At 41.6% G+C, this 25,959-nt stretch overlaps 2 protein-coding genes and 1 long non-coding RNA gene across 3 annotated transcripts in view; 2 read left to right on the top strand and 1 right to left on the bottom strand.

Moving 5' to 3' along the window:
* The window catches only part of LOC134801008 (uncharacterized), a 44,267-nt gene extending 34,308 nt beyond the window's left edge, over nucleotides 1–9,959 (bottom strand). The window contains exons 1-12 of the mRNA XM_063773506.1: nucleotides 9,777–9,959; nucleotides 8,203–8,468; nucleotides 7,154–7,338; nucleotides 6,307–6,500; nucleotides 5,796–6,027; nucleotides 5,073–5,332; nucleotides 2,640–2,826; nucleotides 2,028–2,205; nucleotides 1,494–1,705; nucleotides 1,051–1,224; nucleotides 536–707; nucleotides 17–122 (exon numbers count right to left, since the gene is read on the bottom strand). Coding sequence (XP_063629576.1) covers nucleotides 17–122; nucleotides 536–707; nucleotides 1,051–1,224; nucleotides 1,494–1,705; nucleotides 2,028–2,205; nucleotides 2,640–2,826; nucleotides 5,073–5,332; nucleotides 5,796–6,027; nucleotides 6,307–6,500; nucleotides 7,154–7,338; nucleotides 8,203–8,468; nucleotides 9,777–9,840 — 2,230 coding nt within the window. The 5' untranslated portion in view covers nucleotides 9,841–9,959. The remainder of the gene's footprint in view (nucleotides 1–16; nucleotides 123–535; nucleotides 708–1,050; nucleotides 1,225–1,493; nucleotides 1,706–2,027; nucleotides 2,206–2,639; nucleotides 2,827–5,072; nucleotides 5,333–5,795; nucleotides 6,028–6,306; nucleotides 6,501–7,153; nucleotides 7,339–8,202; nucleotides 8,469–9,776) is intronic.
* The window catches only part of LOC134801071 (uncharacterized), a 90,480-nt gene that overhangs the window by 48,133 nt on the left and 16,388 nt on the right, over nucleotides 1–25,959 (top strand). The gene's annotated exons all lie outside the window — the stretch shown is intronic.
* On the top strand, nucleotides 21,643–25,681 carry LOC134801006 (myosin regulatory light chain 2). The gene is given in 4 exon segments (XM_063773505.1): nucleotides 21,643–21,878; nucleotides 21,881–21,900; nucleotides 24,132–24,326; nucleotides 25,003–25,681. Coding segments are annotated over 4 exon segments (750 nt in total). The 5' UTR covers nucleotides 21,643–21,766; the 3' UTR covers nucleotides 25,426–25,681.

The following is a 25,959-nucleotide window of genomic DNA, read 5'->3' as shown; positions in this document are numbered from 1 at the left end:
CGGCAGTTTAAATTACCTTTTGTGGGCTGTGGGCTTGAGGACTTGCTGACGTTGTAGGGGTTGTAGACCTCGAGTAGCGTGCTGGTCTCGCAGGGGAACTCTAACTCCTTCTCTACCGGGGCCTGCACCCACGACAAAACAAAATTTTAACGCTAGCCAAAGACAAGGTCAGTAATTAAGTAGGAATTGAGTAAATCTACAGATAGTACAGGTTCGTTCAATAAATGATTAAAATGTACGAATAGCTTGGCAAATGATGACTTAAAAAAGACTTTCCATTTCAGGCTCGGTCTAACCCTCTTCTTAGGAGTCCCATTATCACAAGAACTCGACCCCCTTCGCAAATACCTCTACTTTTGTGGGAATCGGGAAATTTTTGGTGCTGTACCTCGTGTATCAGGTATTAGTCCCGCACGTCCCCCAGATTATATATACAGCTAGAGCTGTAGATTGGCGATGTCATAAGTAGACTGCTTGGTCATTTCTAATTTTCTCTGCACCCCGTATCCTGAACCAGTCTGGATTGTATACCTACATCATGTATCTGGTAGTCTCGAACATCTTCTAAGTTGTCCAGCTTAAGCTGCAGGTTGGCGATGTCATAAGCAGACTGCTGGGTGATTTCCAACTTTCCCTGCAACCCCGCTCCCGCGCCCTCGCCGAACCAATCGTGGACTACCGCCTTCCGCCGAGCTGAACCCACGATACTGCACACAATTATAAACCGTTAATAATAGCTTGATTATTTGGTTTACTGTACTTTAAGCCTTTGTCAGTTGAAAATACTTCAGTGACACATTTATTTAAAAACAGCGTTTAAAAAACAAATAAACATCGACCTCACCAACGAGTTATGACAAAATCTACACCACGATCTTTTGCATAAGCGTGCCTAAACCATAAATGTTTGTAAATAGCGGTAATCCAAACTGGTGATGATAATGGTGGTGGTGGTAAGCGTTGAATTGAGACCCTTAGCAAAATTATTACGTTCATCCTTATTATCCTTAGAGTTAAGAGGATTATAATTAGAGGAAGATAGATAGTTACACAGAGCAGGCCATCCGCTCGCCGCGCGCCACGGGTCCATGGTCGTCAAGTATGATGAGCGAGCGCTTCAGCGCAGAGTATCGACCAGACAGAGACAGCACCGGATCGGAGAACAGCCGTCGTGTCAGCTTTGCCGCCGCGCGTTTACGACCCGCCACTGACAGCATGCCGTGCCTGCAATCAAATGCACAAAAAAATAGTCATAATTCATCCACTTAGTCGTCGTTGTAGATGTAGAGCCTAACCTGCTTTAATTCTTTTCTTTCTCCATTCAGTCAGAGTCAAAAAGGCATTCGGGGCATTCCACGTCATACTACGCTTTTCCTTGATACACGTACCTATACACACACCTGCTGCTTCATTCATAAAGTGGGTATGCACCTTTGCAGCTCGCTGTACATGCAAGGCTGCCGAACTTCCCAATTAGAATTCTGTAGCATTACCTGGTGGTGAGATCTCCGAGCCGGCAAAGCGGTGCATGCCCACAATAGAGGTCCGGCTGGCGCGGGTCGACCTGGAGTCCCCGGGGCTCCCACTCGTGCCCGGCGCTCTCACAACGCCTCGACCAGTTGTACCAGTCCGCGCCCGGCGCGCGCTCGTGGAGCGCCCAGCGGTGACCGAATGTGTCGTTCACGTTAGCGCCGTCCGCGTGGATCTGATGAAAGAGAAGGTGAATTATTGATAACGTACTTAAGTCAACAGGACATATTCGCATCAGATGGTTCATTAAAGCTTACAATACCAGAACCATCAAACAAAAATGGTTGTCATTTTCAAGACTTAAAAGTACTTTGAAAATACTAAGCGGGGCGGGAGAAGAGTAGTTACCTGATTCCTCATGCACCAGGTAAAGGACCTAGGTAGCTTCCAGAGCTAGGGACTAGCGGATAGAACACCACCGGGCATCTATAGCCGATACCATTGTCTATATAATTAACTGACCAGTTGCTGTGCAGCAGCTAATACTGTTTACTGACCAGGCTCTCGATGATGATGGTGGTGTCCTCCCAGGGCCGGTCTTGTGGCTGTCTGAACAGGACTCGACCAACCAGCGGGTATCGGAACACAGCCTCAGCCGTTGTCATGGGCGTTTGGTACCCACTATCCGACTCGTAAGGGACTACTGAGCCACATACGGAAGAATAAGGAGCCCGCCTGAAACACGATGTAAAACCGGATTATTAAAACATATTATTAAACTGCATCTCCCCAAAGTAGAAAAGCTCACCATCACTTCTTAGATATGTGGCAATTGTGGCACAACAAAAATAAAGAGCATATGCGTGCTGTAGAATGAGGATTGGGTTCTTTTCAAGATGAGAGTGTTCAGGGTTTTCAAAGGTCGGCAATGCATAAGTGCACTTATGTCTCATTCCACAGCACGCACAGTCCAGAGAAAATCGAACGCGGTATGGTGGGGTGGTGTTGATTATGAGGGACGATGCTCGCAGTTTTTTATCAGGTCTTTGAGAACCTAAATACTCGTTTCATGAATAACCCTATGTCATAGCGTACAATAAACACGTCACATTACTACTATCGTTAACATCACACTAGACATACCCACATGAAACAAAGAATAGTGTTACCTCTCAACAAGAAGGGCGCGGTGCCGCACGGACGCGGCACCGCGTAGCGGCAGGAACACGTCCCAGTACATCCCGGCGAGTTCGGGTGCCAGCCCCGGCAGCAAGTAGGCGTGTGGCAGCCGCGGTGAGCGCCCTAACAGCTTCCCTAGGAGGTCGCCCACCGCGTACTGGTCCTGTGTGCCCATGCCTGTAAAGCACAATAAACAACCACAGTACAGTACGGATGTCTACCGTCTCCAATTCTCCCTCAAAGGTTAACTGGAAGAGATCCCTTAAAGGGATAAGTTCGCCTTTGTACTAATGACGAATGTTCTTTTTCATGTTTTGTTTTGATTTTTGTACAATAAAGTGTTTTACTACTACTATTACTACTACAACCTTAATTCTTACTCGTATAATACATATATGGAAGTAGTAGAGCTAACTTAAACTGTGAACTTAAATTTCACTTGCACAAAAATGATATGCCTATTGAAGTGAACTACTTGGGATGTTGGGACATTTCATATTTCAAGTTTAAATCAAATGCATTTTTCCCAAAGTACCTACGTTTGCCAGTCGCAAAACTAGAATACCTTATGGGTAAACATTCACTACGTAGCCAAAACAAGTGTGGCCTGGATTCTCTATCATCAACAACAAGTGCAGCAAACAATAGACAATGCCCTGCGGAGGCTGCGCGCGGCATTCCTCCCAGAAATGTGACTACGCTGACAACTGCGCACGCGACGAAGTTGACATTTTAGCTCACAACAAACCATTGTATTTCTCTTTGGCGGCTATACGGAGATATGTAGTATGTATATATGTGTAAACCATATACACGAACTAAATAAACTTTGGGCCAACATACCCTATACCATCCTTACATACATAAAAAAGGTTCAAAAGTGGCTGTCAAAACTAAGCATAGAACTTCAAACTTTCTGGCTTAGGGCCATTCAGGGTTAGCCACTAACTCGAGTTTAACCGGTTAAACCCGGCGTTACCAGTAAAATTTAACCCTGCGTTAACGGTTAACTCCGAGTTAGTGGCTAACCCTGAATGGTGCAAGTGGCCCTTAGGGATATTCTAGGTCAGGTCACTATATAAATTAATTTTTTTGACAAGTCTGACTTCCCGTTTCATTTGAATTACCTACATTTCTTGACATAACAAGTACCTAACCGTCAAAAACATTATTACCGACTTTACTTTCTCTCCTTTGCATGTCTGATATCAAGTACCTACTTCTCGAGATCGTTCAAATGAGCCTAAACTCAATGTGTTTATGTTTTTCCATCGAAGAGTTCCTTTGGCTACCTTCCGGCTGCGTCATCAGATCAGCTCCATGTTAGCATATTATTGCGTTGTCATCGGAAATATGGAAGTATGCGAAATTTCAGCTCAATCATACACCCGGAAGGTTACAAGATTTGAAGCACCATATAGTTACAAAGAGATATAGGTATATATACGCAGCGCAGTGCAGCTAAAGAAAAGTGTGTAATAATAATAAGCTTCCCCCGAATTATGATTATACCTAATTGGTCACTGATATACTCATTACTAAGCCATTTTGGCGTGTTGCCCGCCTGCATCTCACCTAATTACCAAGTTGTCATCGCACTAATGATGAGCTCATTATTACATCCACGTCGCACGCAACATACGTCATTGACTTTTGTAAACCTTATCTCCGTGCACTAAGGTTTATTTAATATTCATGTTCACTCGACGCGACGGTACAAACATGAGGTCATGGCGAGAAACGCGTCACGGATGCCTTAATTAATGTGCCGATTTCACAACTTCCAGACACAATGTTAACTTTCTAATCCTCAAGCTCCATCTCCTTGAAGAGTTTTTATATATATGGAACATTTACTGCAGAAACAATTTACGTATCCCCTTCAGATAAATCATTAATCTAACTTAGAAATTAGAACTGTCATTTCAAAAACTTATCCTACGCGTACAACGTAGTCCACTGACTCTATCAGGAGGTCTTGGCAATTGAAGTAATATACAGGCTGTAACAAAAATAGTGGGGATCCGTTTAAGGGCATCGTCAAAAAATGTTTTTCCTAATCAGAACACGATACCGAATATCCCCCGAAATGGATCCCCACTATTTTTGTTACATCCTGTATTTTTATGCCGATCAGCATGGAGGCTCACTGTAGACTCATTCGACCCCTTCGGGGCTTCGGCTTTTGCTTGCATTTAACATTACCTACGTAACAAGTCCATCAAGTATAGCATTATGACATGGTAACTCATTATTCTCATTCTCTTAGTCATAAAAAAAAGGTTGATGATTAGACAATAATAATCAACTCAAATCATAGTCCATCTACATTACAATATGGAATTGGTGTTAGGAATGCATGGTCTACAACTCTACAGCAACTAATTGACTAAGTAGTCTAAGAAGTACTTTGGTCAGCTTACCTGCTGGAGGAACAGTCTCAAGGTCGACGTTAGACGGATTGAACACTCCTCCCGTAGTGTTACAGCGACGCCCCGGCGACACGGTGGGAGCAGGTGGCAGCTCCCGCACTGTGTACCGCACTATAGACCCAGCTAATCTCAAGCTGGCTTCATAGTCCCCTGCAGCAGGAGTGAGCTCGAAGGTGGCCCACGTGGGAGACCAGGGCGCAGGCTGCCGGAGGGATATTGTGCCCTTCACGCCCGCCATGTTTATCAGTACCCTGTATACAAGCACATACAGATTAGTAAAATCCTACACGTAGCGACACCCTATCTACATAGAGCGTGTGTGAACTGTAAGAGCAATCATAGAAGCTCCCTAATTTATTGCCGAAGTGTTCAATATCAAGTTTCAGTTTTCTACTTAGACCTCATGGTGAATCGAATACAAAACGCACAGTCCCTTTCTGCTAATCGTCTTCAGTATGAGTCGTCGGCATCAGTAGATGATACTATCTTAGACGTCCTCTCATTGCACGAGAGTGTTTGGCTATGGTCGTTTCGCTAGCCAGCCAGATTGAAGATTTACATGCAATTTTTGTGAAGATAGATATTGATTGTATAGGGAAAATTTTTGTTGGTACCTGAGCTTAAAGCAGGTCAGGAAGCTCTCCTGCTGCTGATGGTTATACACGACCACGTAGAGGCTGCGACCGGTCGCGTTCATGTTATTTATAAACGTACTTAGCGGTCTGCGGCGGCATCAACCTCAGCTTGGCACAAGCCAAGAAGCTATCTTCATGCTGATGATCGTACACGACCACGTAGAGGCTCCGTCGTGTCGCGTCCATGTCGGCGCGCAGCGCGCGCAAGACGTCGTGCTTGTATGTTGCACGCGCAGATACCCGTCCGTCGCGTGCGACGTGCGCCAAGCCCATGCGCGCGTCTAGGTCGCCCACGCTGAGCCCATCGCCACCTGCAATCAGGGTGGGATTAATTAGATATTAATAAATTTTTGATTGACTGTGTACGCTAAGTACTTACCTATAAGGGTACAAACAAAATAAACAAGAAATTACCGTGGCAAAAATCTAACGCACTGACTTCCAAAAATCAGATCCGAAGATGCTTGTTATGTATACACGAAATACGAAAGTAATTTGTTTAGAAATACCCAATTCCTGTTATGCTTGCTTGTAAAAATTCAGGGTTTCCGTCAATTCCTTATCAATTTTCATAAGAATTAAAAACGCACCCGTAGCCGGGTCGAACACGGCCTGGAGCACGTCGCAGCTGTCGTCGTGGCTCCTCGACGTGTCGAAGATGTCGGTGACGAACAGCTTCCACTTGTGCTGCGTGTAGTCCTCGGAGCCGCGGACTGCTCGCATGTGATACAGGTCTGTTGTAACGTCCGCGTCTGGTTCGGAAGCGTCTCGTGGTATGAGCCACCTGGAAACGAAAGCTTCAACTTAAAGTTCAGCATAGTTGTAATTGTCAACAGTATCAAAGACATGTCATATATTACCTCACGATGCCAGAAGTGAAGCCTTTAAATAGTTTAAATAGAGAAAATTAACTTATCAGAGTCAATACGCTTCCTTCAAGTGTGTGAAGGATGTTAATTATTGTTGTGGGCTGGACTGTGGCTGTGTCCTTGAACTAAAATGACACTTTAGCTACACTAAACCTACGACTTCAGCGGTCTAAAGGGAACAGTGCCACGAAAACAGAAGCTACAAGTTAAAACAATCATCATCCTCCGTTTTCGGTTACAGCGACTGTTTTTCTACCACTGAGAGCGTCGTTGATTCGCTCTCAGGTGACTGACGTAGCCAATCTTTGCAGCAAATGTGCAGCCACACTAGCTGCAGGTTAGCACCCCTCCTACGTAATTATATGTGATGGCCACAGGTGGTCTGGCCTATAGCTCGTCACGCTTACCGTCGAACTCTGTGCGTCGCTTCTTCTGGTTTCAAATTCATGCACCTGCGTCAGCACAATTTGAGTGGTTGGCTCTATATGAGCTCTCTTCATATGCCGCTTAAACACATCTTTAAACCACAGAAACAATAAGGGGCTACTAATAGGTTCTACATAAGTACCTGAAAGTGACAGTGCCAGCCACGGGCGAGCTGAAGTGCGCTTCCGCATAGGACTCGGCCTCCTCGTCCACGTCAAGGATGGAGGCGCACATGATCCGGCCCTCGGCGGACTCCAGGCGGAGACTGCGCCCCCACAGGCCGGTTGGACCGGTTAGGGGGACTTTGGTTTCGAACTCGGCATTGTCCTATAATCAAAATAAAGTTTATTATGCTACAAAACACCTTGACTGAATACAAATATAATACTCGTATAATCTAAAATGAACTAGGCTATTACGTTAGGTGAAAGCGATGAACAAACTACTGGGCTATGGGATAAAAAAAACCGGGCGATGGGGTCGTCACATCCCTACGCCTTATTTTGTTATTATTTTTCTATTATGTATTTATGTATGTGTCGTGTCTATTTTATTATTTTGTCTTAACTTATTACTCCCATTATATAATCCAACAACGGGAGACTACAGCCAGTTTTCTGTCATCAATAAAAAAGGCCACAGGGTACGTAACATGAATTATGAAAAAGTACCTGGGAGACCGAGCTTTGCTCGGAAAAGATATAAAAACTCAAAAATGCGCGTTTTTCAAGAGATAGGACCTTGTTACTATGTAGTTTACTCGTATGTAATATAAATATGTACATTGGATGCAAATTAAAGATCTCTATCTCTAGATCGTTTTCATCGAAATCGTTAGAGCCGTTCCGATGGTTAATCGGGAATGTATGGACAGCCCTGCGTACTTGCGAAGTATATGAGGGTTTTCAGAAAAAATGGTACCATTTTACTTTTTTTCGAAAAAACGTTCAACTTTTGGATTATTTAGACTCAGAATCACGAGTGCTATTGAATGAGACAAAGAAAAATGTGTGTGTTCCTCCTAGGCTAGAAATTATCGGCAATTACAATAGTTACCTTGCAGCACGACTCCCAGCCTAAAACACCTTGCGTCCGTCACATCATTAATGGCAACCTCAACCGGGAATGTATAAACCACCCAGCGCAGGGCCATATTCCTGGATTAGAGAAAGTGGATATTAAACAGGTTACCTTGCCAGGAACTAGCAGGTAGCCCAGCTCATCAGTTAGATCATGTAGCACGGCGCCCAATCTCGAGCACCTCGCGTCCGTCACGTCACGGTGGTCGACCGGGAAGGTATGAACAGCCCAGCGGAGGGCATGCTCGGGGTGCTCCAAGGTCGGTGTGAGGGCTGTTCTGACGGCCACGACGCCCTCGGCCTTGCGGGAGAACTCCACCTCGCCGTGGAGACCATGTTGAGATATAAGCGCGCGCAGAACCAGACCTGAACACGCATCTGTAAACACCAAGTTTCAAGCCGTCGGTATTCATATTGTACATACTGCGGGTCTACCGGGAACATCGACATTTCGTTATCTCCCTCTTTATCACATTGAAAATTTTGAGACGCAGATAGCGGTAGGACCGGTAGGATCTCTGACCCCTCCGTTTCTGTTATTTTTAGTCTTTGATTGAAACTGAGTCAGAATTTATTTGCCTATGTATCAATATGCATAGGTAAATAAATTGGCCAATCATTAACATATAAGTGTATCTAAAAACATATTCTATCCCTGTGTGGTGCAAAAAAAGCTACTGACTTGACTGATACTATGTACCTACATAGTAACCTAGCTATTTGCCTATTTTGTTGTTAGGTACTTAAAGAGTGGAACTTAAATTGTGTATATTTAGGTAGGGATATACTCGTAGAGTTAGACCAAGATGAGTCTGCAACAATTTTGAGAGCATAGGTATTATACGCAGTGCAAGTGTTATATTATATTTATTTATACGTTTATAATTTCACAGACGACTGACGTCTAACTCTATTGTTCTAACAATCGGTAATTATCTTATGTAACTAGCTAATTATTTTTATTTGCTTATACCAATTTTCCTGGTTTCTTGGGTATTTCTTCCTCGTCATAAAATATTCAATCTCTTAGAAAGCTAAAAAGAAAAAAAAATTGGCAACAACTCTCAATTACTTGAACCAGCTTCGTTCTTCGTTAACTATTACTTCAATCCAGTAGAGTGACTTCACCACAGAATAAGTAATAGTACTTATTAATAGATTTTGATCAATAGGAATTTAGGAATGTCCTTAATTTCGTTTATAATTAACTGGTACACTGAGTTAGTCTTAGTAAGCTTTATCGGAAGTTGTGTTTTACATTCTCGACTTCATAATTTTTCTAGTTCAGGTAGAAGCTTATTAGGTAGACATCATAAAAAATAAATACCTTTAAGATATCCAATTATTAGCCTAATGTCAATGTATGCCTATGTTTTCCTAAATAAATAATTATTTTTTTATTTAAAATCATTCTGTATATAAGTACGTAACTTATGTATGACACATAAAGAAAGGTAAATCACAACCGGAAATAAGTTTTTGCTACACACTTTTAAAGTAGTACCTAAGTACAACAAACTAATACCATATTTCTCTACTTAAATCTATTTGTGGCAAAACACACAATAATTACCTATGAGTATACCTACAATTAAAGTAACAAGAACTCGAAAGAAATCGAACAATATTTCTCAACAAACTCGACTAAAGTGAAAACTCTAGACAGTTTAGATTTAGACTACTCACCTGAGAATAATAACACTAAGTAACCTAACAACACCTTTGGTACCACATGACTAACTCCGTTCATCTTCAATCTCACTGTTTACATGTTATCACTAAATTAAAGTTTCCCTACAGTAACTTGCGTACGCGCATGGTTCTCGTACGGTATGACTGGCCCCGCGAAGTGAAAGGCGCGACTGGACAGTCAAGTTCAACTTAGCTGAGACGGGGATAGTGGGAGATGAGATGGGTATAGCTGTGACGTCATTGTGTTAATTGTTGAGACACACGCGTGCATGCGAAAATGCAGTAAACGTCATCGACCTAGCAGTAGCGGCGCGGCGTGAGCGCTGGTGGCCTAGTGGTCCAGCTTCCAAACAGGAGGACGTGAGTTTGAAATTAAACAACAATGTGTCAGAGCCAGACCCATTTAAAACCAGGATTCCTTAGTTTTCCCATTCGGATGGAGTAGTCTCAGATGGTCGTCGCTGTCGTAAAAACCTTTGCCAAAAGCGCTACATGCATGTGGGTTTCTTAAGGATGCGACCGGGTGAGCAAAGATGTGGAGGGGGGAGAGAGTCGTCAACCTTACCCTACTGCAGCTTGCACAACGAAACGTTAAAAAATACACGCTCTAAGCTCTACAAGTAAGATTCTGTAAAAAAATGCGTGCTTCGTTGTGCATAATAATTATCATTGCAATTTGCAGGTGACAAAACCTACTTAGTTTCATTGTCAGTTAGGTTAGGAGCCAACAGCAGCACAGTACTTACCTATAATATAATGTATATAAAAAAAGATTGAATAAGTATAACAAAATGCTTAGTATGACAAAGAGTTACATAAAAAGTTGATTCAGCCAAGTACATTCAGACAGGTACAAAGAAAATACCGATTATCTGCACCAATGGCGACACTTCGTCTCTATTAGCCTCATCACATTTGAGGCTCTCCTAACTACAGAAACTACTAAGGAACTGTACAGTTCGCGCGAACACACATGTTTTCTCTCCTGTGGACAATAGTTAACAGCTTGTGGGCATGTAGGTAATGATTTTATTTTATTTTTATTTTTCTTGTTTTATTGTGAATCATACTTATCCAATTAAAAGAAGTACTTTCGACGACCGGTCTGGCCTAGTGGGTAGTGACCCTGCCTATGAAGCCGATGGTCCCGGGTTCGAATCCTGGTAAGGGCATTTATATGTATGATGATACAAATATTTGTTCCTGAGTCATGGTTGTTTTCTATGTATTTAAGTATTTATGTATTATATATATCGTTGTCTGAGTACCCACAACACAAGCCTTCTTGAGCTTACCGTGGGGCTTGGTCAATTTGTGTAAAAAAAAAATGTCCTATAAGTAATATTTATTTATTTTACTTACTTACCTTTTCATGTGGGTAAGGGTTAAATAAGAAAATTAACCGTAATAGCCCTTAACTTTTGTGTATGTCTACAGGAAAGACACGAACACAGTTTTGTGTTTGACTCATTTGCCAAATACATCAGCCATGTGAAGTGCCATCAACAGAGATTTGGTCATACACGGTTTTTACCATTTTAGAAGCTTGCTTCCCTTTAATTGTGTGTGGTATCGCCCAATCTCACTAATCAATTTGGCGAGTCAAATAGAGCAGCTTTCCATGAAATACCTGCTACACCTACAAAAGTTTGGCTCACGTTACTCTCACTAAATATATCTCAATCATAGGTAGGTACTCCCACAAACGTCACCCCAACGTCATCACAAACGTCACTTCCGGCTCGTCGTAACTAATGTAACTATCCAGAGTGAACAAACCACAAGATGGTGAGACATTTGCCCCAGTTCTCAAATATTCCACTGTCTATTTTAGGACGGCGCGGCGCTAACTGCGTCCGAAAGTCCGAACCGCATAAATTACTAAGTAAATGTTGAATATTATGTATGTCTTATGGCAAACGATTGATAGTTCGGTGCCGGTAACCGCTACCAATTTCTAATGCCTAACTATGTTGTTCGGTCCGTGTCTGGCTCATCTGAACTATGTTCGTGTTAGGCGAGAACAACGCCTCACTTAAATTTTTAACAAGCAGAAAAGTCTCAGTAGTTTTTCCACTTTTAAATTTATTCTAAGCTTAACGCCTCGCTTTATAATAATAAATAATATAAATAAATAGCTACTACTAAATAGATACTAGCTTAAAACAAACTTAGAAAGCTTCACTGCAATCTCAGAGCGCGTATGCACACTGAATCTAAAATTTAATACTACATATATTTCGATCATACAAGCTTATGCGCCCACCAGTAATGCAAGCGACGACGAGGCTAACATCTTTTACGACCAGCTACAAAAAGCTTTTGAAAAAAGCTCTAGCAACATCATCTTAATGGGTGATTTCAACGCGTGCGTTGGCCAACGACAACCTGAGGAAGAAAGAGTACTAGGAAGATATTGTTACGGCAACCGGAACGCAAGAGGCGTAAAATTAATACAATTTGCTCTCCAGAATAACCTTACCATAATTAACAGTTTATTTAACAAGAAAACTAAGAATATGTGGACATGGACCTCTCCTAAAGAAGCAAAATACCAACTAGATTATATTATGTCCAACATAAAGGAAAAGTTCACAAACATAGAGGTTTTAAATCAACTGAACTTTCCAAGTGACCACCGCCTAATAAGAAGTACACTTAATATAACTACAACTAGAAAAAGTAGAGCAAAGTATAGCGCAGCAAATTTCACATTAAAATCAGCAGAAGATGAAAAGTTATTCGTGGAAAATCTAAAACATAATCTAATAAAATAAAATGTTGACTTATCAGCGTGCACAAATGTAGAATACTACTACTATATACTACTCAAATATAAAAAAATGTATCATTGATTCTACTAGCTGCATAAAGCAATTAAGCAATAAATCAAAAAGTGTTATTTCTGAAAATACAAGATTACTACTCAATAGAAGGATAGAGCTGCAAAATAAAAAACCACGAACAAAGGAAGAAAAGCATGAACTCAGTAACCTATATAAAATAATACATAAAAAAATTAAAGAAGAATACGAAACCCATCGATTGAAGATAATTGAAAAACACCTGTCCACCACCGGAAGCCTTAAAAAAGGTTACAAAGAATTAAATTTGACAAAAACCTGTATACCAAATGTGAAAGAAAGACCATCTGATAGCGAAATATCCTCGAGATCAAAAATAATAGACACTGCCACTAACTTCTACAGAAATTTATATGCTAGAAAACTCAACTCTACAAAACAACATCTAAATAGAACCACGGAAGATACGATGACTCTACAGCCGTCTATGCTTCAAAGATTTACAAGTGAGGAAATTTGCAAGAAAATAGAGAGTTTAAAGAAAGGAAAAAGTAGCGGCCCAGACAATATATCAAATGAAATTATCCTAGCAGGAAAATATGTACTAACACCCTATTTGACTTCGCTCTTTAATAGAATACTAGACTCTAGAAAAATACCAACTGAATGGGCCAAATCTGACATTATTTTACTGTATAAAAAAGGCGACCCCGCGAACATTGCCAATTATATTATATTATAGACCTATAAGCTTGCAACCGTGTCTCTACAAGCTATTTGCCTCATGTTTGGAAAACCGTTTATCAAAAATCACTGACAAATTCCAACCAATAGAACAGGCGGGTTTCAGGAAGTCTCTATCAACAATAGATCATATATACGTCCTAGAACAAATAATAGAGAAATATGTAGAGCAAAGGCTCCCGCTGTACTTGGCATTTATAGATTATGCCAAAGCTTTCGATACAATTTCCCACGCAAGCATATGGCAAGCTCTACAGGAATGCAATACACCACTGGAAACAATAGAACTAATACAGAACATCTACGAAAAAAGCGTAAGCCGAGTAAAACTGGATAGAGCCGGCCCCGAAATCGACATTTGTAGAGGCGTACGCCAGGGCGACCCCCTGTCCCCTACTCTATTTATAACGGTTTTACAAAGCATCATGAAACAATTAAACTGGTCAAAGAAAGGCATAAATATTAAAGGCAATTACCTTAACAACCTACGTTTCGCCGATGATATAGTGTTGTTTTCAGAAAGTGCATCACAACTCGAAGAAATGACTAGCGAACTTAACTCAGTCAGCCGCGGTATCGGTCTAGAACTTAACATAGGAAAAACCAAAATTATGACTAATAGCGCTCAAAGACCCATATTCGTGGACGACCGGCAGTTGGAATATGTTCAGAAATATATATATTTAGGAAAGCAAATATCTTTCTCAAAAGAAAGACACCTTGAAGAACTAAACAGACGGGTGAGCATGACGTGGAATAAATTCTGGGGCCACAAAGAAGTTTTAAAATCTAATCTGTCCGTAAAGCTAAAAAAGAAAGTCTTAGACTCATGCCTTTTACCTTGTCTCTCGTATGGAAGCCAAACTTGGATCTACAACACCCACACAAAAAGAAAAATTGAAACATGCCAGAGAGCCATGGAACGCAGTATTCTTAATCTAAAACTCAGGGACAGACAACGAAATACCGAGATAAGGAGGAAGACAAAAGTCATTGACGCTCTAACCCAATGCAAAAAGCTTAAATGGAGATGGGCCGGACATGTTGCACGCCACGACAAAGAAAGGTGGACTAAAAGAATCTCAACATGGGCTGGCCCCCCCGGTAAAAGAAAAAGAGGTCACCCTTTAGAAAGATGGGCGGACGAACTTACAAAGTTTACAAACGACGACTGGACAAGAATAGCCCAAGATAGGAAAAAGTGGAGAGAAATGGAGGAGGCCTATACTCGTCGAGAGGTACAATAATAATAATAATAATTGGCGTAGGGATGTGACGACCCCATCGCCCGCTGGTTTTACCAGTGCAATCAGTCAACGCAGGGCAGCTTGTGGCGAGCTGTTGGGGATTAGCGACCTCACGTACCCGAGTGCTCCTGGGGAGTTCTGTTACCCGCAAGGAGGGTGGGTGGGACAGGATTCTCTGCCTCTGGCTTGCCTTAGCCGGCCGGCCAGAGTGGAGTCGTTAGAGCTATAAGCTCCAGGGGTGGAAGTGAAATATGCATAAGACGCGAGTTGGCACAGTGGCTGTTAACAGCCACTGGGTAGAAAGCGGCGCACACCTCTCGACACCCCTGAGCCGCTCACACCGGTGTTGCCCTTGAGCCATCCTAGATGTCGCTTTTTGTGGGGGCCCATCTTGTGAGGGCGAGTCACCGTCTGCCGGAAATAAAATTGCATACCGTTTTATTAGGCAGGCGTCCGGTTTTTTTACCCCATAGCTCAGTACTTAGTCCATCGCTTTCACCCAATAACCTAGTTCATTTTAGATTCCATCAACTCTCAATAGCCCTTACACCCTGGCGGGTGCTGCCTCTGCGTGCGTCCCATGACACGGGCAAGGGCAGCATCCGCTCGGTGTACCCCTTACATTTCATTAAAGTGTCAAAAGGGCCTCTACGTGTTGGCTTCGGCTCCGCGCATGCCTCCCAAAGGTCCGGAACACCATTGTTCCGTGATGGGAAAGACATACAAATAATAATAATAAGTGATCTTGGACACGGCGCGGATAGTCCGCCGGTTCCTCTCTCTGCGGCCCTGACCACCGGTAGTTTGGGCCCTGCCCCGCTGCTGGCGGCACCCTAGGTTAGGTTTTTTATAATGTGTTTATATTATTTTTTATTGTTTTGTAAGTGTTTTTATATTTTACTTTTATATTCATATTATAAATAACCTAACTTAAGATGAGAAATGAATAAAGAGAAATAATAATAATAAAAGTTGAAAAGTAAAAAAATAATAATAATCAAATTTTATATCGACAATAATTGTATAATTGTAAAATGTATAATTTAAATTTAATTTAATTGTATTGTATATATTATAATGTATTATTAAAGAAATAAAAGGCTTAAATAAATAAAATAAATAAATAAATATTGGGGACATCTTACACAGATCGACCTAGCCCCAAACTAAGCATAGCTTGTACTATGGGTACTAGGCGACGATATAAACATACTTATATAGAGTAATACATACTTATCCGCGCCGCGGGCTGGGCTCAACTTGCAGCCGGTGGCACCCGGTCACAATATAAACACCGCAGTATATGAACTTGTATCGGCAGTTGTAACAATTAAAAATAGCTATTGTTTTTTGTGTTGTGTAGTATATATACCACCTAAAAGTACTGAAAATGATTACATGCAATTATTTCACACTTTAGAAACACTGTCTTCTAGATATGTTAATGTATTAATTATAGGTGATTTTAATTTATACTCTGCTTCTCTAGATGTGCAAAATTATTTTAATTTTTTCATGTCCTTCTGTGGATTCAATCAGAGAAATGCAGTTACTAATGCGAATGGTAGACTATTAGATTTAATACTGACGACCGCGCGAGACGAGGAGTTATCAGTAAGAAAATCACAGGATCCTCTGGTCCCGGTGGACGATCATCACCCGCCACTGGAGGTGAGCTTGCAGTGCGCGCGCGCGCGGTCCTCGGAGCCCACGCTCCCGCCACCGCAACACACGCCACCAGTGACAAATAATCCTCAGCAGTACCCGCAGTGGTACTTTCGTAAGTGTAATTTTTTTGAATTATATTCCCAAATGGAACTTGTAGACTGGTCTGAATTATATAACTTAAAGGATGTCGAAGCTTCCGTTCAGTATCTTTATAATAAAATTAATAATATCATTAACAGAAACACACCTGTAAAAAAAAATATCATTCAAAATAACAGCAAATTTAAATACCCCGAATGGTACACTGAAGATATCATACGCGAGATAAAAGAAAAAGCTAAGTGGCATAAATTATATAAGATCAGTGGAGCAGATAGTGATTATAAAATGTTTTCTTTGTATCGAACCCAAGTAAAACAAAGCATTAGTAGTTCATTTGAAAATTACCAAGACCGTTTACAAGACCGATTTACCCAAGATCCTGCCTCCTTTTGGGGGTTTGTACGATCTCGGCGCTCTGATAGCGATAAGTGTAGCATATCGAAAGACGGGCAAAAATTGAGACAAGAAGAGTGCGCTGAAGAACTCGCGAAATACTTTCAGTCCGTGTATGGCGACATAGAACCTCGCCTGGATGCTGACGCGGCGGCCGCGGCGGCGGAGGGCGGCGCGGGAGCGGGCGCGCGCGTGCACGTGGCGCACCTGCAGCTGCAGGACGTGCGTGCCGCCCTGTGCTGCCTCAGGCCGAAGCGGTCCGCCGGCCCCGATGGCATACCACCATACGTCGTCAAGGATTGTAGAGTCCTAATAGCAGAGCCGCTCTTGCATATCTTTAATTTATGCCTAGATAAAAGTGTTTATCCGGAACGTTGGAAGACGACCCGAGTGACACCCGTACCTAAAGGAGGCTCCGGAACAGATGTAAGTGGATTCCGGCCTGTGGCGGTTCTGTCGACATTTGCCAAGGTCTTCGAATCCGCTATGCACGCCGCCATATTCCCTCAAGTAAGCATAAGATTAAGTGAAGCGCAACATGGGTTCCGGCCGAGCCGCAGCACAGAGAGTAATCTCTTGTGCTTTATGAATTACGCGACGCCAGAGCTGGACCAACCAGGTGGACAAGTTGATATCGCATACCTTGATTTTAAAAAGGCGTTCGATACTGTTGACAACGACGTTCTACTGCTTAAACTGGCCGCCATCGGTTTTACTCCCCGACTTCTTAAATTCTTTGCAAATTATTTTAGAGACCGAAACCAATATGTTGACTATAAAGGCTTTATTTCAAACAGTTATCGCACACTTTCAGGAGTCAGTCAGGGCAGCAACTTGGGGCCATTAGGGTTTACTATTATGATCAACGATCTTCCAGACGTAGTACTGCAGGCTAATTGTCTATTATTTGCTGATGACATTAAACTCTTCCTAAAAATAAGTAATTCGGCTGATTGTAACAAATTACAAAATGACATACAGAGAGTAGTTAACTGGAGCAATAAAAATAAATTGTATTTCAATTTGTCCAAATGCAGTGTCATGACATGCAGTAGGGCGATCTCTCCTCTGCATTATGATTATAACGTAGGGGGGCAACTGGCTACCCGAGTATCATCCGTCCGAGACCTAGGAGTACTCGTTGAACCTGACTTGTCATTTAGGACTCACGTTATAGGCATTTGTAAGAAAGCCTATAGAAACTTAGGGTTCATATTGCGTCAGACCAAGAATTTCCGTAACACCACAGCAGTAAAGACTCTATACAACGCCCTAGTGAGGAGTAGATTGGAAAGTGGTGCACTTATATGGAATCCATACGAAAATAAATATATTATGCTAATTGAAAAAATACAGAATAAATTTCTTAGACACCTATATCTCAAAAACTATGGGGTATATCCATTTTACCCGTTGATGTACCCAACACTTTTTGTCCTAGGTATGGTTGGGTACATCAAGTTAGAGGTGAGAAGAAATCTAGCACTGGCCACATACGTTTTTAAAGTATTAAGGGGGATAATTCACAACCCGGAAGTACTTGGTTCACTGGGACTGTTGGTGCCTCGAGGGCCTCGACGGCGTGCGCCGCGCCTGTTTGCGCGCCCGACTGCACGCACTAATTTACTTGCCAAAGCGCCCATTGTCAGGGCAATAGTAATATTGAACGAAGTCTCCGCCAAAATAGATATATTTAACTGCACTCTGAGTGAATTCACAAAGATAACAAGCTGGAAATTATGCTATCAGCCAAATATTTAGTTATAGTCCGTTTCACTGTAATAATATTTTTAAGTGGGTTGTAAACTGTTAATTATTTATTTTTGTCTAAATTGTAATAATAATTTTTGTGTAATATTTTTAAATGTGTTGTTACCTGTAAATTATTTATTTTTGTCTTCCTTTATGTAATACATATCGCGCATTGGATTATACTGTAAAGTGGTATTGTATACTTGATTATTAAATAAATAAAATAATAAAATAAAAATTATATACATAGAAAACACCCATGACTCAGGAACAAATATCTGTATTCATCACACAAATAAATGCCCTTACCAGGATTCGAACCCAGGACCATCGGCTTAGCAGGCAGGGTCACTACCCACTAGGCCAGACCGGTTGTCTGTTTGTTGTTAGTTTGTCTATCGAAATCTTAGAATCCACTCATTTACTTAAAGGTTAGCCGAAAGAGATACTTTATCGAGATAAGTTTGCGTTCATGCCTCAAATTTTGTAAACTTGCTTATAGTATTCTACTACTCGTTACTTTTGCAAAAAATGTCCAGATATTTTCATTCCTAGTGCATTAATCATCAATGTATACAACTCTCCTGATCTAGAGTAATATAGTAGTTTATAGTACTGCGAGCAAAAAACGTCATCAACTCATCACTCATCAACATCATCAATGACGTGACTCAGCACTGAGGAGTACGAAGCAAGGAGGAGGAGGATTACTAAAAGAAATTAATAACTAGCTTAAATCTAAAATAGGTGTAGGTGTGTTTTATTTAGAAAGCAGCAGCAAAGCATGGTATTGTTGCTCTGTAGTCTGTGTCGCCTCCGTAGCCGTAGTTAATTATTAGTTTTTTCAATTGTAGATATTACAAATATTTTGTATTATCTTTCAATGAAATCTATTTACCTATTCGATGAGAGTTTTTAATTCCTCGTGGCCTTGATCCAATGCGTTTTGAATATTTTATGGTTATGGGCCCAGAACATTTCCTTCCGCAGTACAGTTTGTTTTTAAAGATAATTACGAAGCATTTTTTGTGTGGTATCATGAATAATTTTGTTTCTTAGTTATAGATGTTTTCTTTGTATTTATTGCGCCGGGGGTTAACCACCCGCAATTTATGTGAGTAATTTATATCGCTTTAGTACTCAAAGTGCATGCTTTGCTTATTTTGGGGTTGGGTGGATCGGTGTAAGATTGTACCCAAAATATTTATTTATGACTAAACCCGAAGCCAATTCTTGAAGTTAGCTGCCAATCGTACCCCAGGTTCCTTCTTTGAGGACATAACGAGGAAAACGCTAAGATGATGGATGTGTATAGTGAAACAAAAATGTTGTATTGTGTGGGCGCTGCCCTATCTATTCCCAGCCGAGCGCCTGACTCACACAATGACTTACTCCCTTCGTCTGCTTAGCGTTCTACTCAAGTAAAACCAATATAAGCTGAGCTCCTTTTCAGATTTGAACATTTTAGGTAAATATCTCGACATTTTCCTCCTCCAAACTGTCATATTATACTATACTATCATAATCATAATTAATCATTTTATTCATAAAACCAGTTTACATGTCAACATTCTATTTATGTTGACATGTAAACTGGTTTTATGAATAAAATTATTATGATTATGATTAGGAACCAATCGTAACGAATTTTTTGCGTTTATTTTTGCCGATTTTGTTTTGTACGCTAGGCGTCTGTTTACGGTGAATTTATTTGGCCGTTTTCAGCGCTATTTGAAGTACCTAACCTAGTTCTTATAAAAACAATAATATCAAAAAAGGCAAAACGTACAGACACAGATACTGGTAATATTGAACTCATTTAATAAAAATATCATCTAGGGCCCAAAATCCATGAGAGGAAAATGTCGTAACGCTTGTATATGGAGAAATTACCACTAATGTATATCTTCTCAATGAGCTGTAAAACTATCCGTCGTCGGATATCATGTAACACTGGTCGGGTCGGACAGATGTGAAGATTCGCCTGCGTTCAGTAAACGATCGGAATATATTCAATACTGTGTCACGCATTGTAATACTGATTGTAATCCACACCGCCCGCCCCCAGCTGTCACGGAATCTTCCAAGTTTACGTGTCAAATCTATCAAGTCACATGCAAACAAGCATACTGCCCGCCTGACGCTAAGCGGTTACCGTAGCTTATGGGCGCTTGCAACTCAAGAGGTGTAATATACACGTTGCCGACCCTTTAAAAACCTGTAAAGGCAAGCCTTTTTTGTAGAACCCCATAATAATATTTACTGTTACTTAGTACTTATATTACTTTTGGTAAAAATTCATACGTATTTCCAGATACATTGTTGGTGAAATAGGGCCGGGCCGGGTAACGTTGACCTGCAGTTTCAAATAACTAAGTAGCACAAATCTTTAAATAAGGTATTATTCGTATATGTCATACAAATATGAAACAACAGCCCCCAATATCTTAAAATTAAATACTTTATTAACCTCCAAATCTTAGAAACAAAGATGTGATGTACATAATAAATCATAATCGAATCGTAAATTGGATTGACCCTGGAACGCTTCCAGCTGCATCAACACGCTATTATTCTGGTTCACGAAGGTCGAGCAGACTCCTACTTGCTCGTTCAATCACATCTCTAACTTCAAAAGCTGGTCGTTCGGTCAAATCAAATAGCAAAACGCATAGTCTATCCTTTCCTACCACACCACATTTATCTCTATTGACCCGAAAAGAACATTAGTGCCGTGTTGATAATAAGGACTAGCCTGGCAGTGGGCAACTATTCAGTACCGACACCAACATAGGAGACCCTTAGTATCGTGGATATCAGTCTTAGGTCCCAAGCTTATTGTAAAACGTTCTGTGGCCGTGGTCGTTCACCATAAACTACATAACTCATTAAAGTGACCAATATCCTAATAAGGTAGTTAGTAGGTAAAAAGCTAGCATCTCGAAGTAATAATCTTGAGTGACTCTGGACGTATTTAGATACTCTGTGCAGTGCAGTGCTGGTAGGTAGCAGAGGTAGCAAATTGTCCTAAGCGGAATTGTGTTTTCAGCTCAATGAGTCGCGGCATTCCACAGAGTCAGGAATAACTCCCGATGACGAGCATCATCGATATCGGACGGTTGTGGGGGGCGAGGGCGGGGGGTTTGACAGCCTCAGGTGGGCTACTTCTGGTCTTTACGAAAATAAACAAAAGATAGCGGCGGCCGAGCCCGCGGGCGGCCCGGACTGCTCTGAGCCCGCGCCGCTCCAGACCCGTCGAACTATAAATGGTAGCATGCCCGAGTGCGGGGGGCGCAGGAGGGGGGAGCAACCTCTGCTCCTCCGGGAAGCTCCAACAACTCGGAGTCAGGGCGGGACTGCCGAGCGGTACAGTCTCTCCTTCGTTACCTTCCACAACACAGCACAATGGTGAGTAGCGTGAAGTGAAGTGCAATGTGTAGTGTATAGTCGTAGTGATCGTGATGTGACGCCATGCACAAGCCAGTGCCGGAAGCATCAGCTGTTTGCTGCAGGGAACACGTGGTCGCAAACAAATATTTCGTTAACGGAAGTTACTTAGTGCCGGGTAACTTAAACGTCTTCGCGTGTCAATCGAATCAAACCAATACTTAGGCGGGGGAACCAAATCAAAGCGAACTTCAACAATTTAATGCACATCGGGCAGATTTCTTCAATAACTAGACGTGCTTGAACTGCTAAGACTTATAATATTGTAGAAAACATGAAACGGATCCGATAAATGATCTTGCATCAACAAGTCTGATGGTCTGCATCATTAACAATGTCAAGAAGAGAGTCCTTCCAGCCTCTACCAAGACCAAGATGTTAGATTTTTGCATCCATGGTCAAACATAGTCATGTCCATGGTCAAAAGTAGGGAGATACCTGAATACCATTCTCTTGAGAACCTTGCCCAATCTGAGCATAGACGATGAATAATGTTTAGTTTAGTTTAGTTTATTTATTTCATAATGATAAATTACAGTATAAATTATTCTTACGCTAATCTATATGAATTTACATTATGATCGTCAATAATTTAGCATGCAAACATAATTATACAATGTCAACAATGATAATCAAATTACAAATTTATAATTTAAAAAGAAATTTGAGAACTATCGTCAAATTGAAAAAAAACTCACAGTACTCAAATAAATAACAGAATACATGTCTAATATCTCATAATGATCATCATACTAAAACTAAGAGCGGTAATCATAGGTAATAAGTTCAGAACGAATGTCAAATAAAATCAATTTTACATAAGCTAAGCATAATGTCAAATAGTTATTTCAATTTTAATTCCATGAATTCGTCCACTGAATATAATGGGTTATTCAATAAAAAGTTCCTCAGTTGACGTTCAAATAAATCCTGTATATTTAATATTTCCGAAAAATACTTTAATTTCCGGTTCAAGTTTAATTCAATAAGGCCTAGTTTCCCCTCTGGGTTAGAAGGTCAGATGACAGTCGCTTTCGTAAAAACTAGCGCCTACGTCAAATCATGGGTTTAGTTGTCAAGCGGACCCCAGGCTCCCGTGACCCGTGGCAAATGCCGGGATAACGCGAGGAAGAAGAAGAAGAAGTTTAATTCAAAGTTAATTAATCAAAGTTACCTAATGATAACAACCGACCAAATAAAATCCGAAATCTTAAGTTAAATAAAAATGAGAAGCGTTACAAGTTATTTAAAAACTCATAAGCATAGAAACGACTTACCAATCACCTTGGTGAAAATATTCCAATTAAAAATAAACAATACACTGACTTGCCAATAAGTAAAAGCAATGAACATGTGATAAAATTCCAATAGAAAAGAAAGCTGGCACGATGCCGATCTATTTCGGGAGTTTTACATAACTGTGTAACAGTGGCTGGCGCTGTAAGCCGAGCTGCGCTAAATTTAGAGGCGGCGCTCGCGCAGCCCAAACGCGGAGCGCACAAGCTGGGCTGCTCAGATGTAGGGAAACCAGCGGTACACAGATCCTGGAATATCCGTAGTTAGTATGAAGCTAGGGGTCTCTAAGTATACTCAGGCGGGATAACGACGTGGAGATTTTCGGCTAATTAAGGACTAATTTAGTAATTACCATCAATCGACAACTTTCGTCGACGTCACATATTTGGAGGGGGCAGACCTGAACTTAATAAATAATGCAGCCCGCGTTTTCGAGATCTCGTTGGGTGTTACAGGAGTCTTTACAAATATGTATCAAATTCGAAAAGTAGATAAAATATAGCAGCATCTAAATAAGAACAGATAATTTATGAGATGTATCATTTCGGCTGAAACTCGAATACGACAATGATGTAGGTATCTATCTTCCAACAAGCATAGTTTAAAGCAATTAGGTCCGTTACTATGTTTAACCTTTGGTATCGCGCTGTTTAATCCGATTTATTGCGATTTATACAAAAAAATTTTTTGATAATAGTAAAGAAACAGTTAATGCATAGTTAAGCGTATCTCATGAATCGGAATGTAATTTGTAATATCTAAGTAAAAGAAGTGTAGAGTAAGGAAATAACCTCTTTCGATTAAAGCGCTTCAAAAGTCCAAAGTTTGATTAGAAGACCATGGTTGACTCAATTAGAACATTATTGTCACTTTCTAACATATTCATCTTTTTCCAGGCGGATAAGGACAAGAAGGTAAAGAAGAAGAAGGCGAAGGAAGACGCGCCCGAAGAGTCCGCGCCCGCCGCGGCCGCGCCCGCGCCGTCCAGCGGCAGCGACCGCCAGAGCTCGCGCGGCAGCCGCAAGGCCAAGCGCACCGGCTCCAATGTCTTCTCCATGTTCACGCAGAAGCAGGTCGCCGAGTTCAAGGAGGTGAGTCCAGAAGCCTTATAAATCAGCCACTGTCATAGCAAACTGTATAATCCTCTCCAAAACCCTTCGGGTGCTGTCCTATAAGAAACCACAACTACGGCATAATTAGTGGTTCACAACGCCACACAAATTGACTCTAGGATGCGATAATATCAAAAATAAGAGCCACTTGTTCTTAAGTAGTTCTAAAGTTTGTCAAAGTCTACAGCATCTGGCTGCCGTTTACTAACTTGATAATTGTCACCTGGCTATAACAAAAAGGGAACATGAGATAAGAAATTTTGAACTTGAGTTTTTTGACATAAAATCTCAATTCTCATAAAATTGTGTCAAAGTCGAAAATAGCCCCGAAAAGGTGACAAAAGTTGATGATATTAAGAGGTGACTGACGGTCTCGATATTTAATTTGAAGTTAACGAACCGTATATCCATCTTCCGCATTTAACAACCATTAGTAGGTCACAGTATTTCCATGAACTAAATGTAAGTAACGTCGGACATGCGGCGCGTGCGCGTAATGTTTATAAACATGATTCCAACCGCCATTGTTCCGAATACCGGACAGATAATCGTGACGTCATCGCTCTGATGCATCACAACAATCCTTCTTTTTATTTACATCCTTGTTATCACATCCCAAGGATTTCAAAGATAACATGATTGTTGTTTGTTATAGGCCTTCCAGCTGATGGACCACGACAAGGACGGCATCATCGGCAAGAACGACCTGCGCGCCACCTTCGACTCCCTCGGCAGGCTCGCCTCCGAGAAGGAGCTCGACGAGATGGTCAACGAGGCCCCCGGCCCCATCAACTTCACCCAGCTGCTGACCCTCTTCGGCGCCCGCATGTCCGGCGGCTCCGATGAAGACGACGTCGTCATCAACGCCTTCAAGACCTTCGACGAGGACGGCGTCATCGACTCGGAGCGTCTGAGGCACGCGCTCATGACCTGGGGCGACAAGTTCTCCGCCGACGAGGTCGACGAGGCCTACGACCAGATGGACATCGACGACAAGGGCTTCATCAACACCACCGCGCTCATCACCATGCTCACAGCTAGCGGCGAGGAGGAGGGAGAAGGCGGCGAGGCCGCGTAATGCTGCCAACACGTCGCACGTCGCACCCGCCCGGCCGGTTCCACCGACACACTCGACCACATCTCGAAGTGAACCGAATACATCATTTTATTTCTTTATGTAATAATTTATTGTTTCCATTTTTTTATTTATAAATAATGAAAATATAGTATTACTATTACCAACTCGTGTAGTACTGTCCCCGTCGGCGGAACCTGATCGTTTTGTAAGAATACTATGTATTCAACTATTTTGTTGGAATAAAGATTTAAAGCAAGTCTGACTAAGTGAGATGCGCCGAAACTCGGCCTTTTGTAAACACGATGTTGTCATTCACACTCCTCTTACACCCACACAGTAGGTAGGTACACCACAGCTCGAGTGGCACGAGCCAGCCAGGCCATACCATGCCGCTAACAACATTCCAGGAGGATGACTTTCCATCCGCATCTAATCATACTGATTTTTTTTTAAAGCTAGTAGTACAGTCACATCTAAAAATATCGATACGGACAGTGTGCCAAAAATATGTATACACGACCTTTGTTCTTACTT

This window comes from Cydia splendana, chromosome 21, assembly GCF_910591565.1.
Source record: "Cydia splendana chromosome 21, ilCydSple1.2, whole genome shotgun sequence".
Classification (NCBI taxonomy): domain Eukaryota; kingdom Metazoa; phylum Arthropoda; class Insecta; order Lepidoptera; family Tortricidae; genus Cydia; species Cydia splendana.
This window is presented reverse-complemented; position numbering and strand designations above follow the sequence as displayed.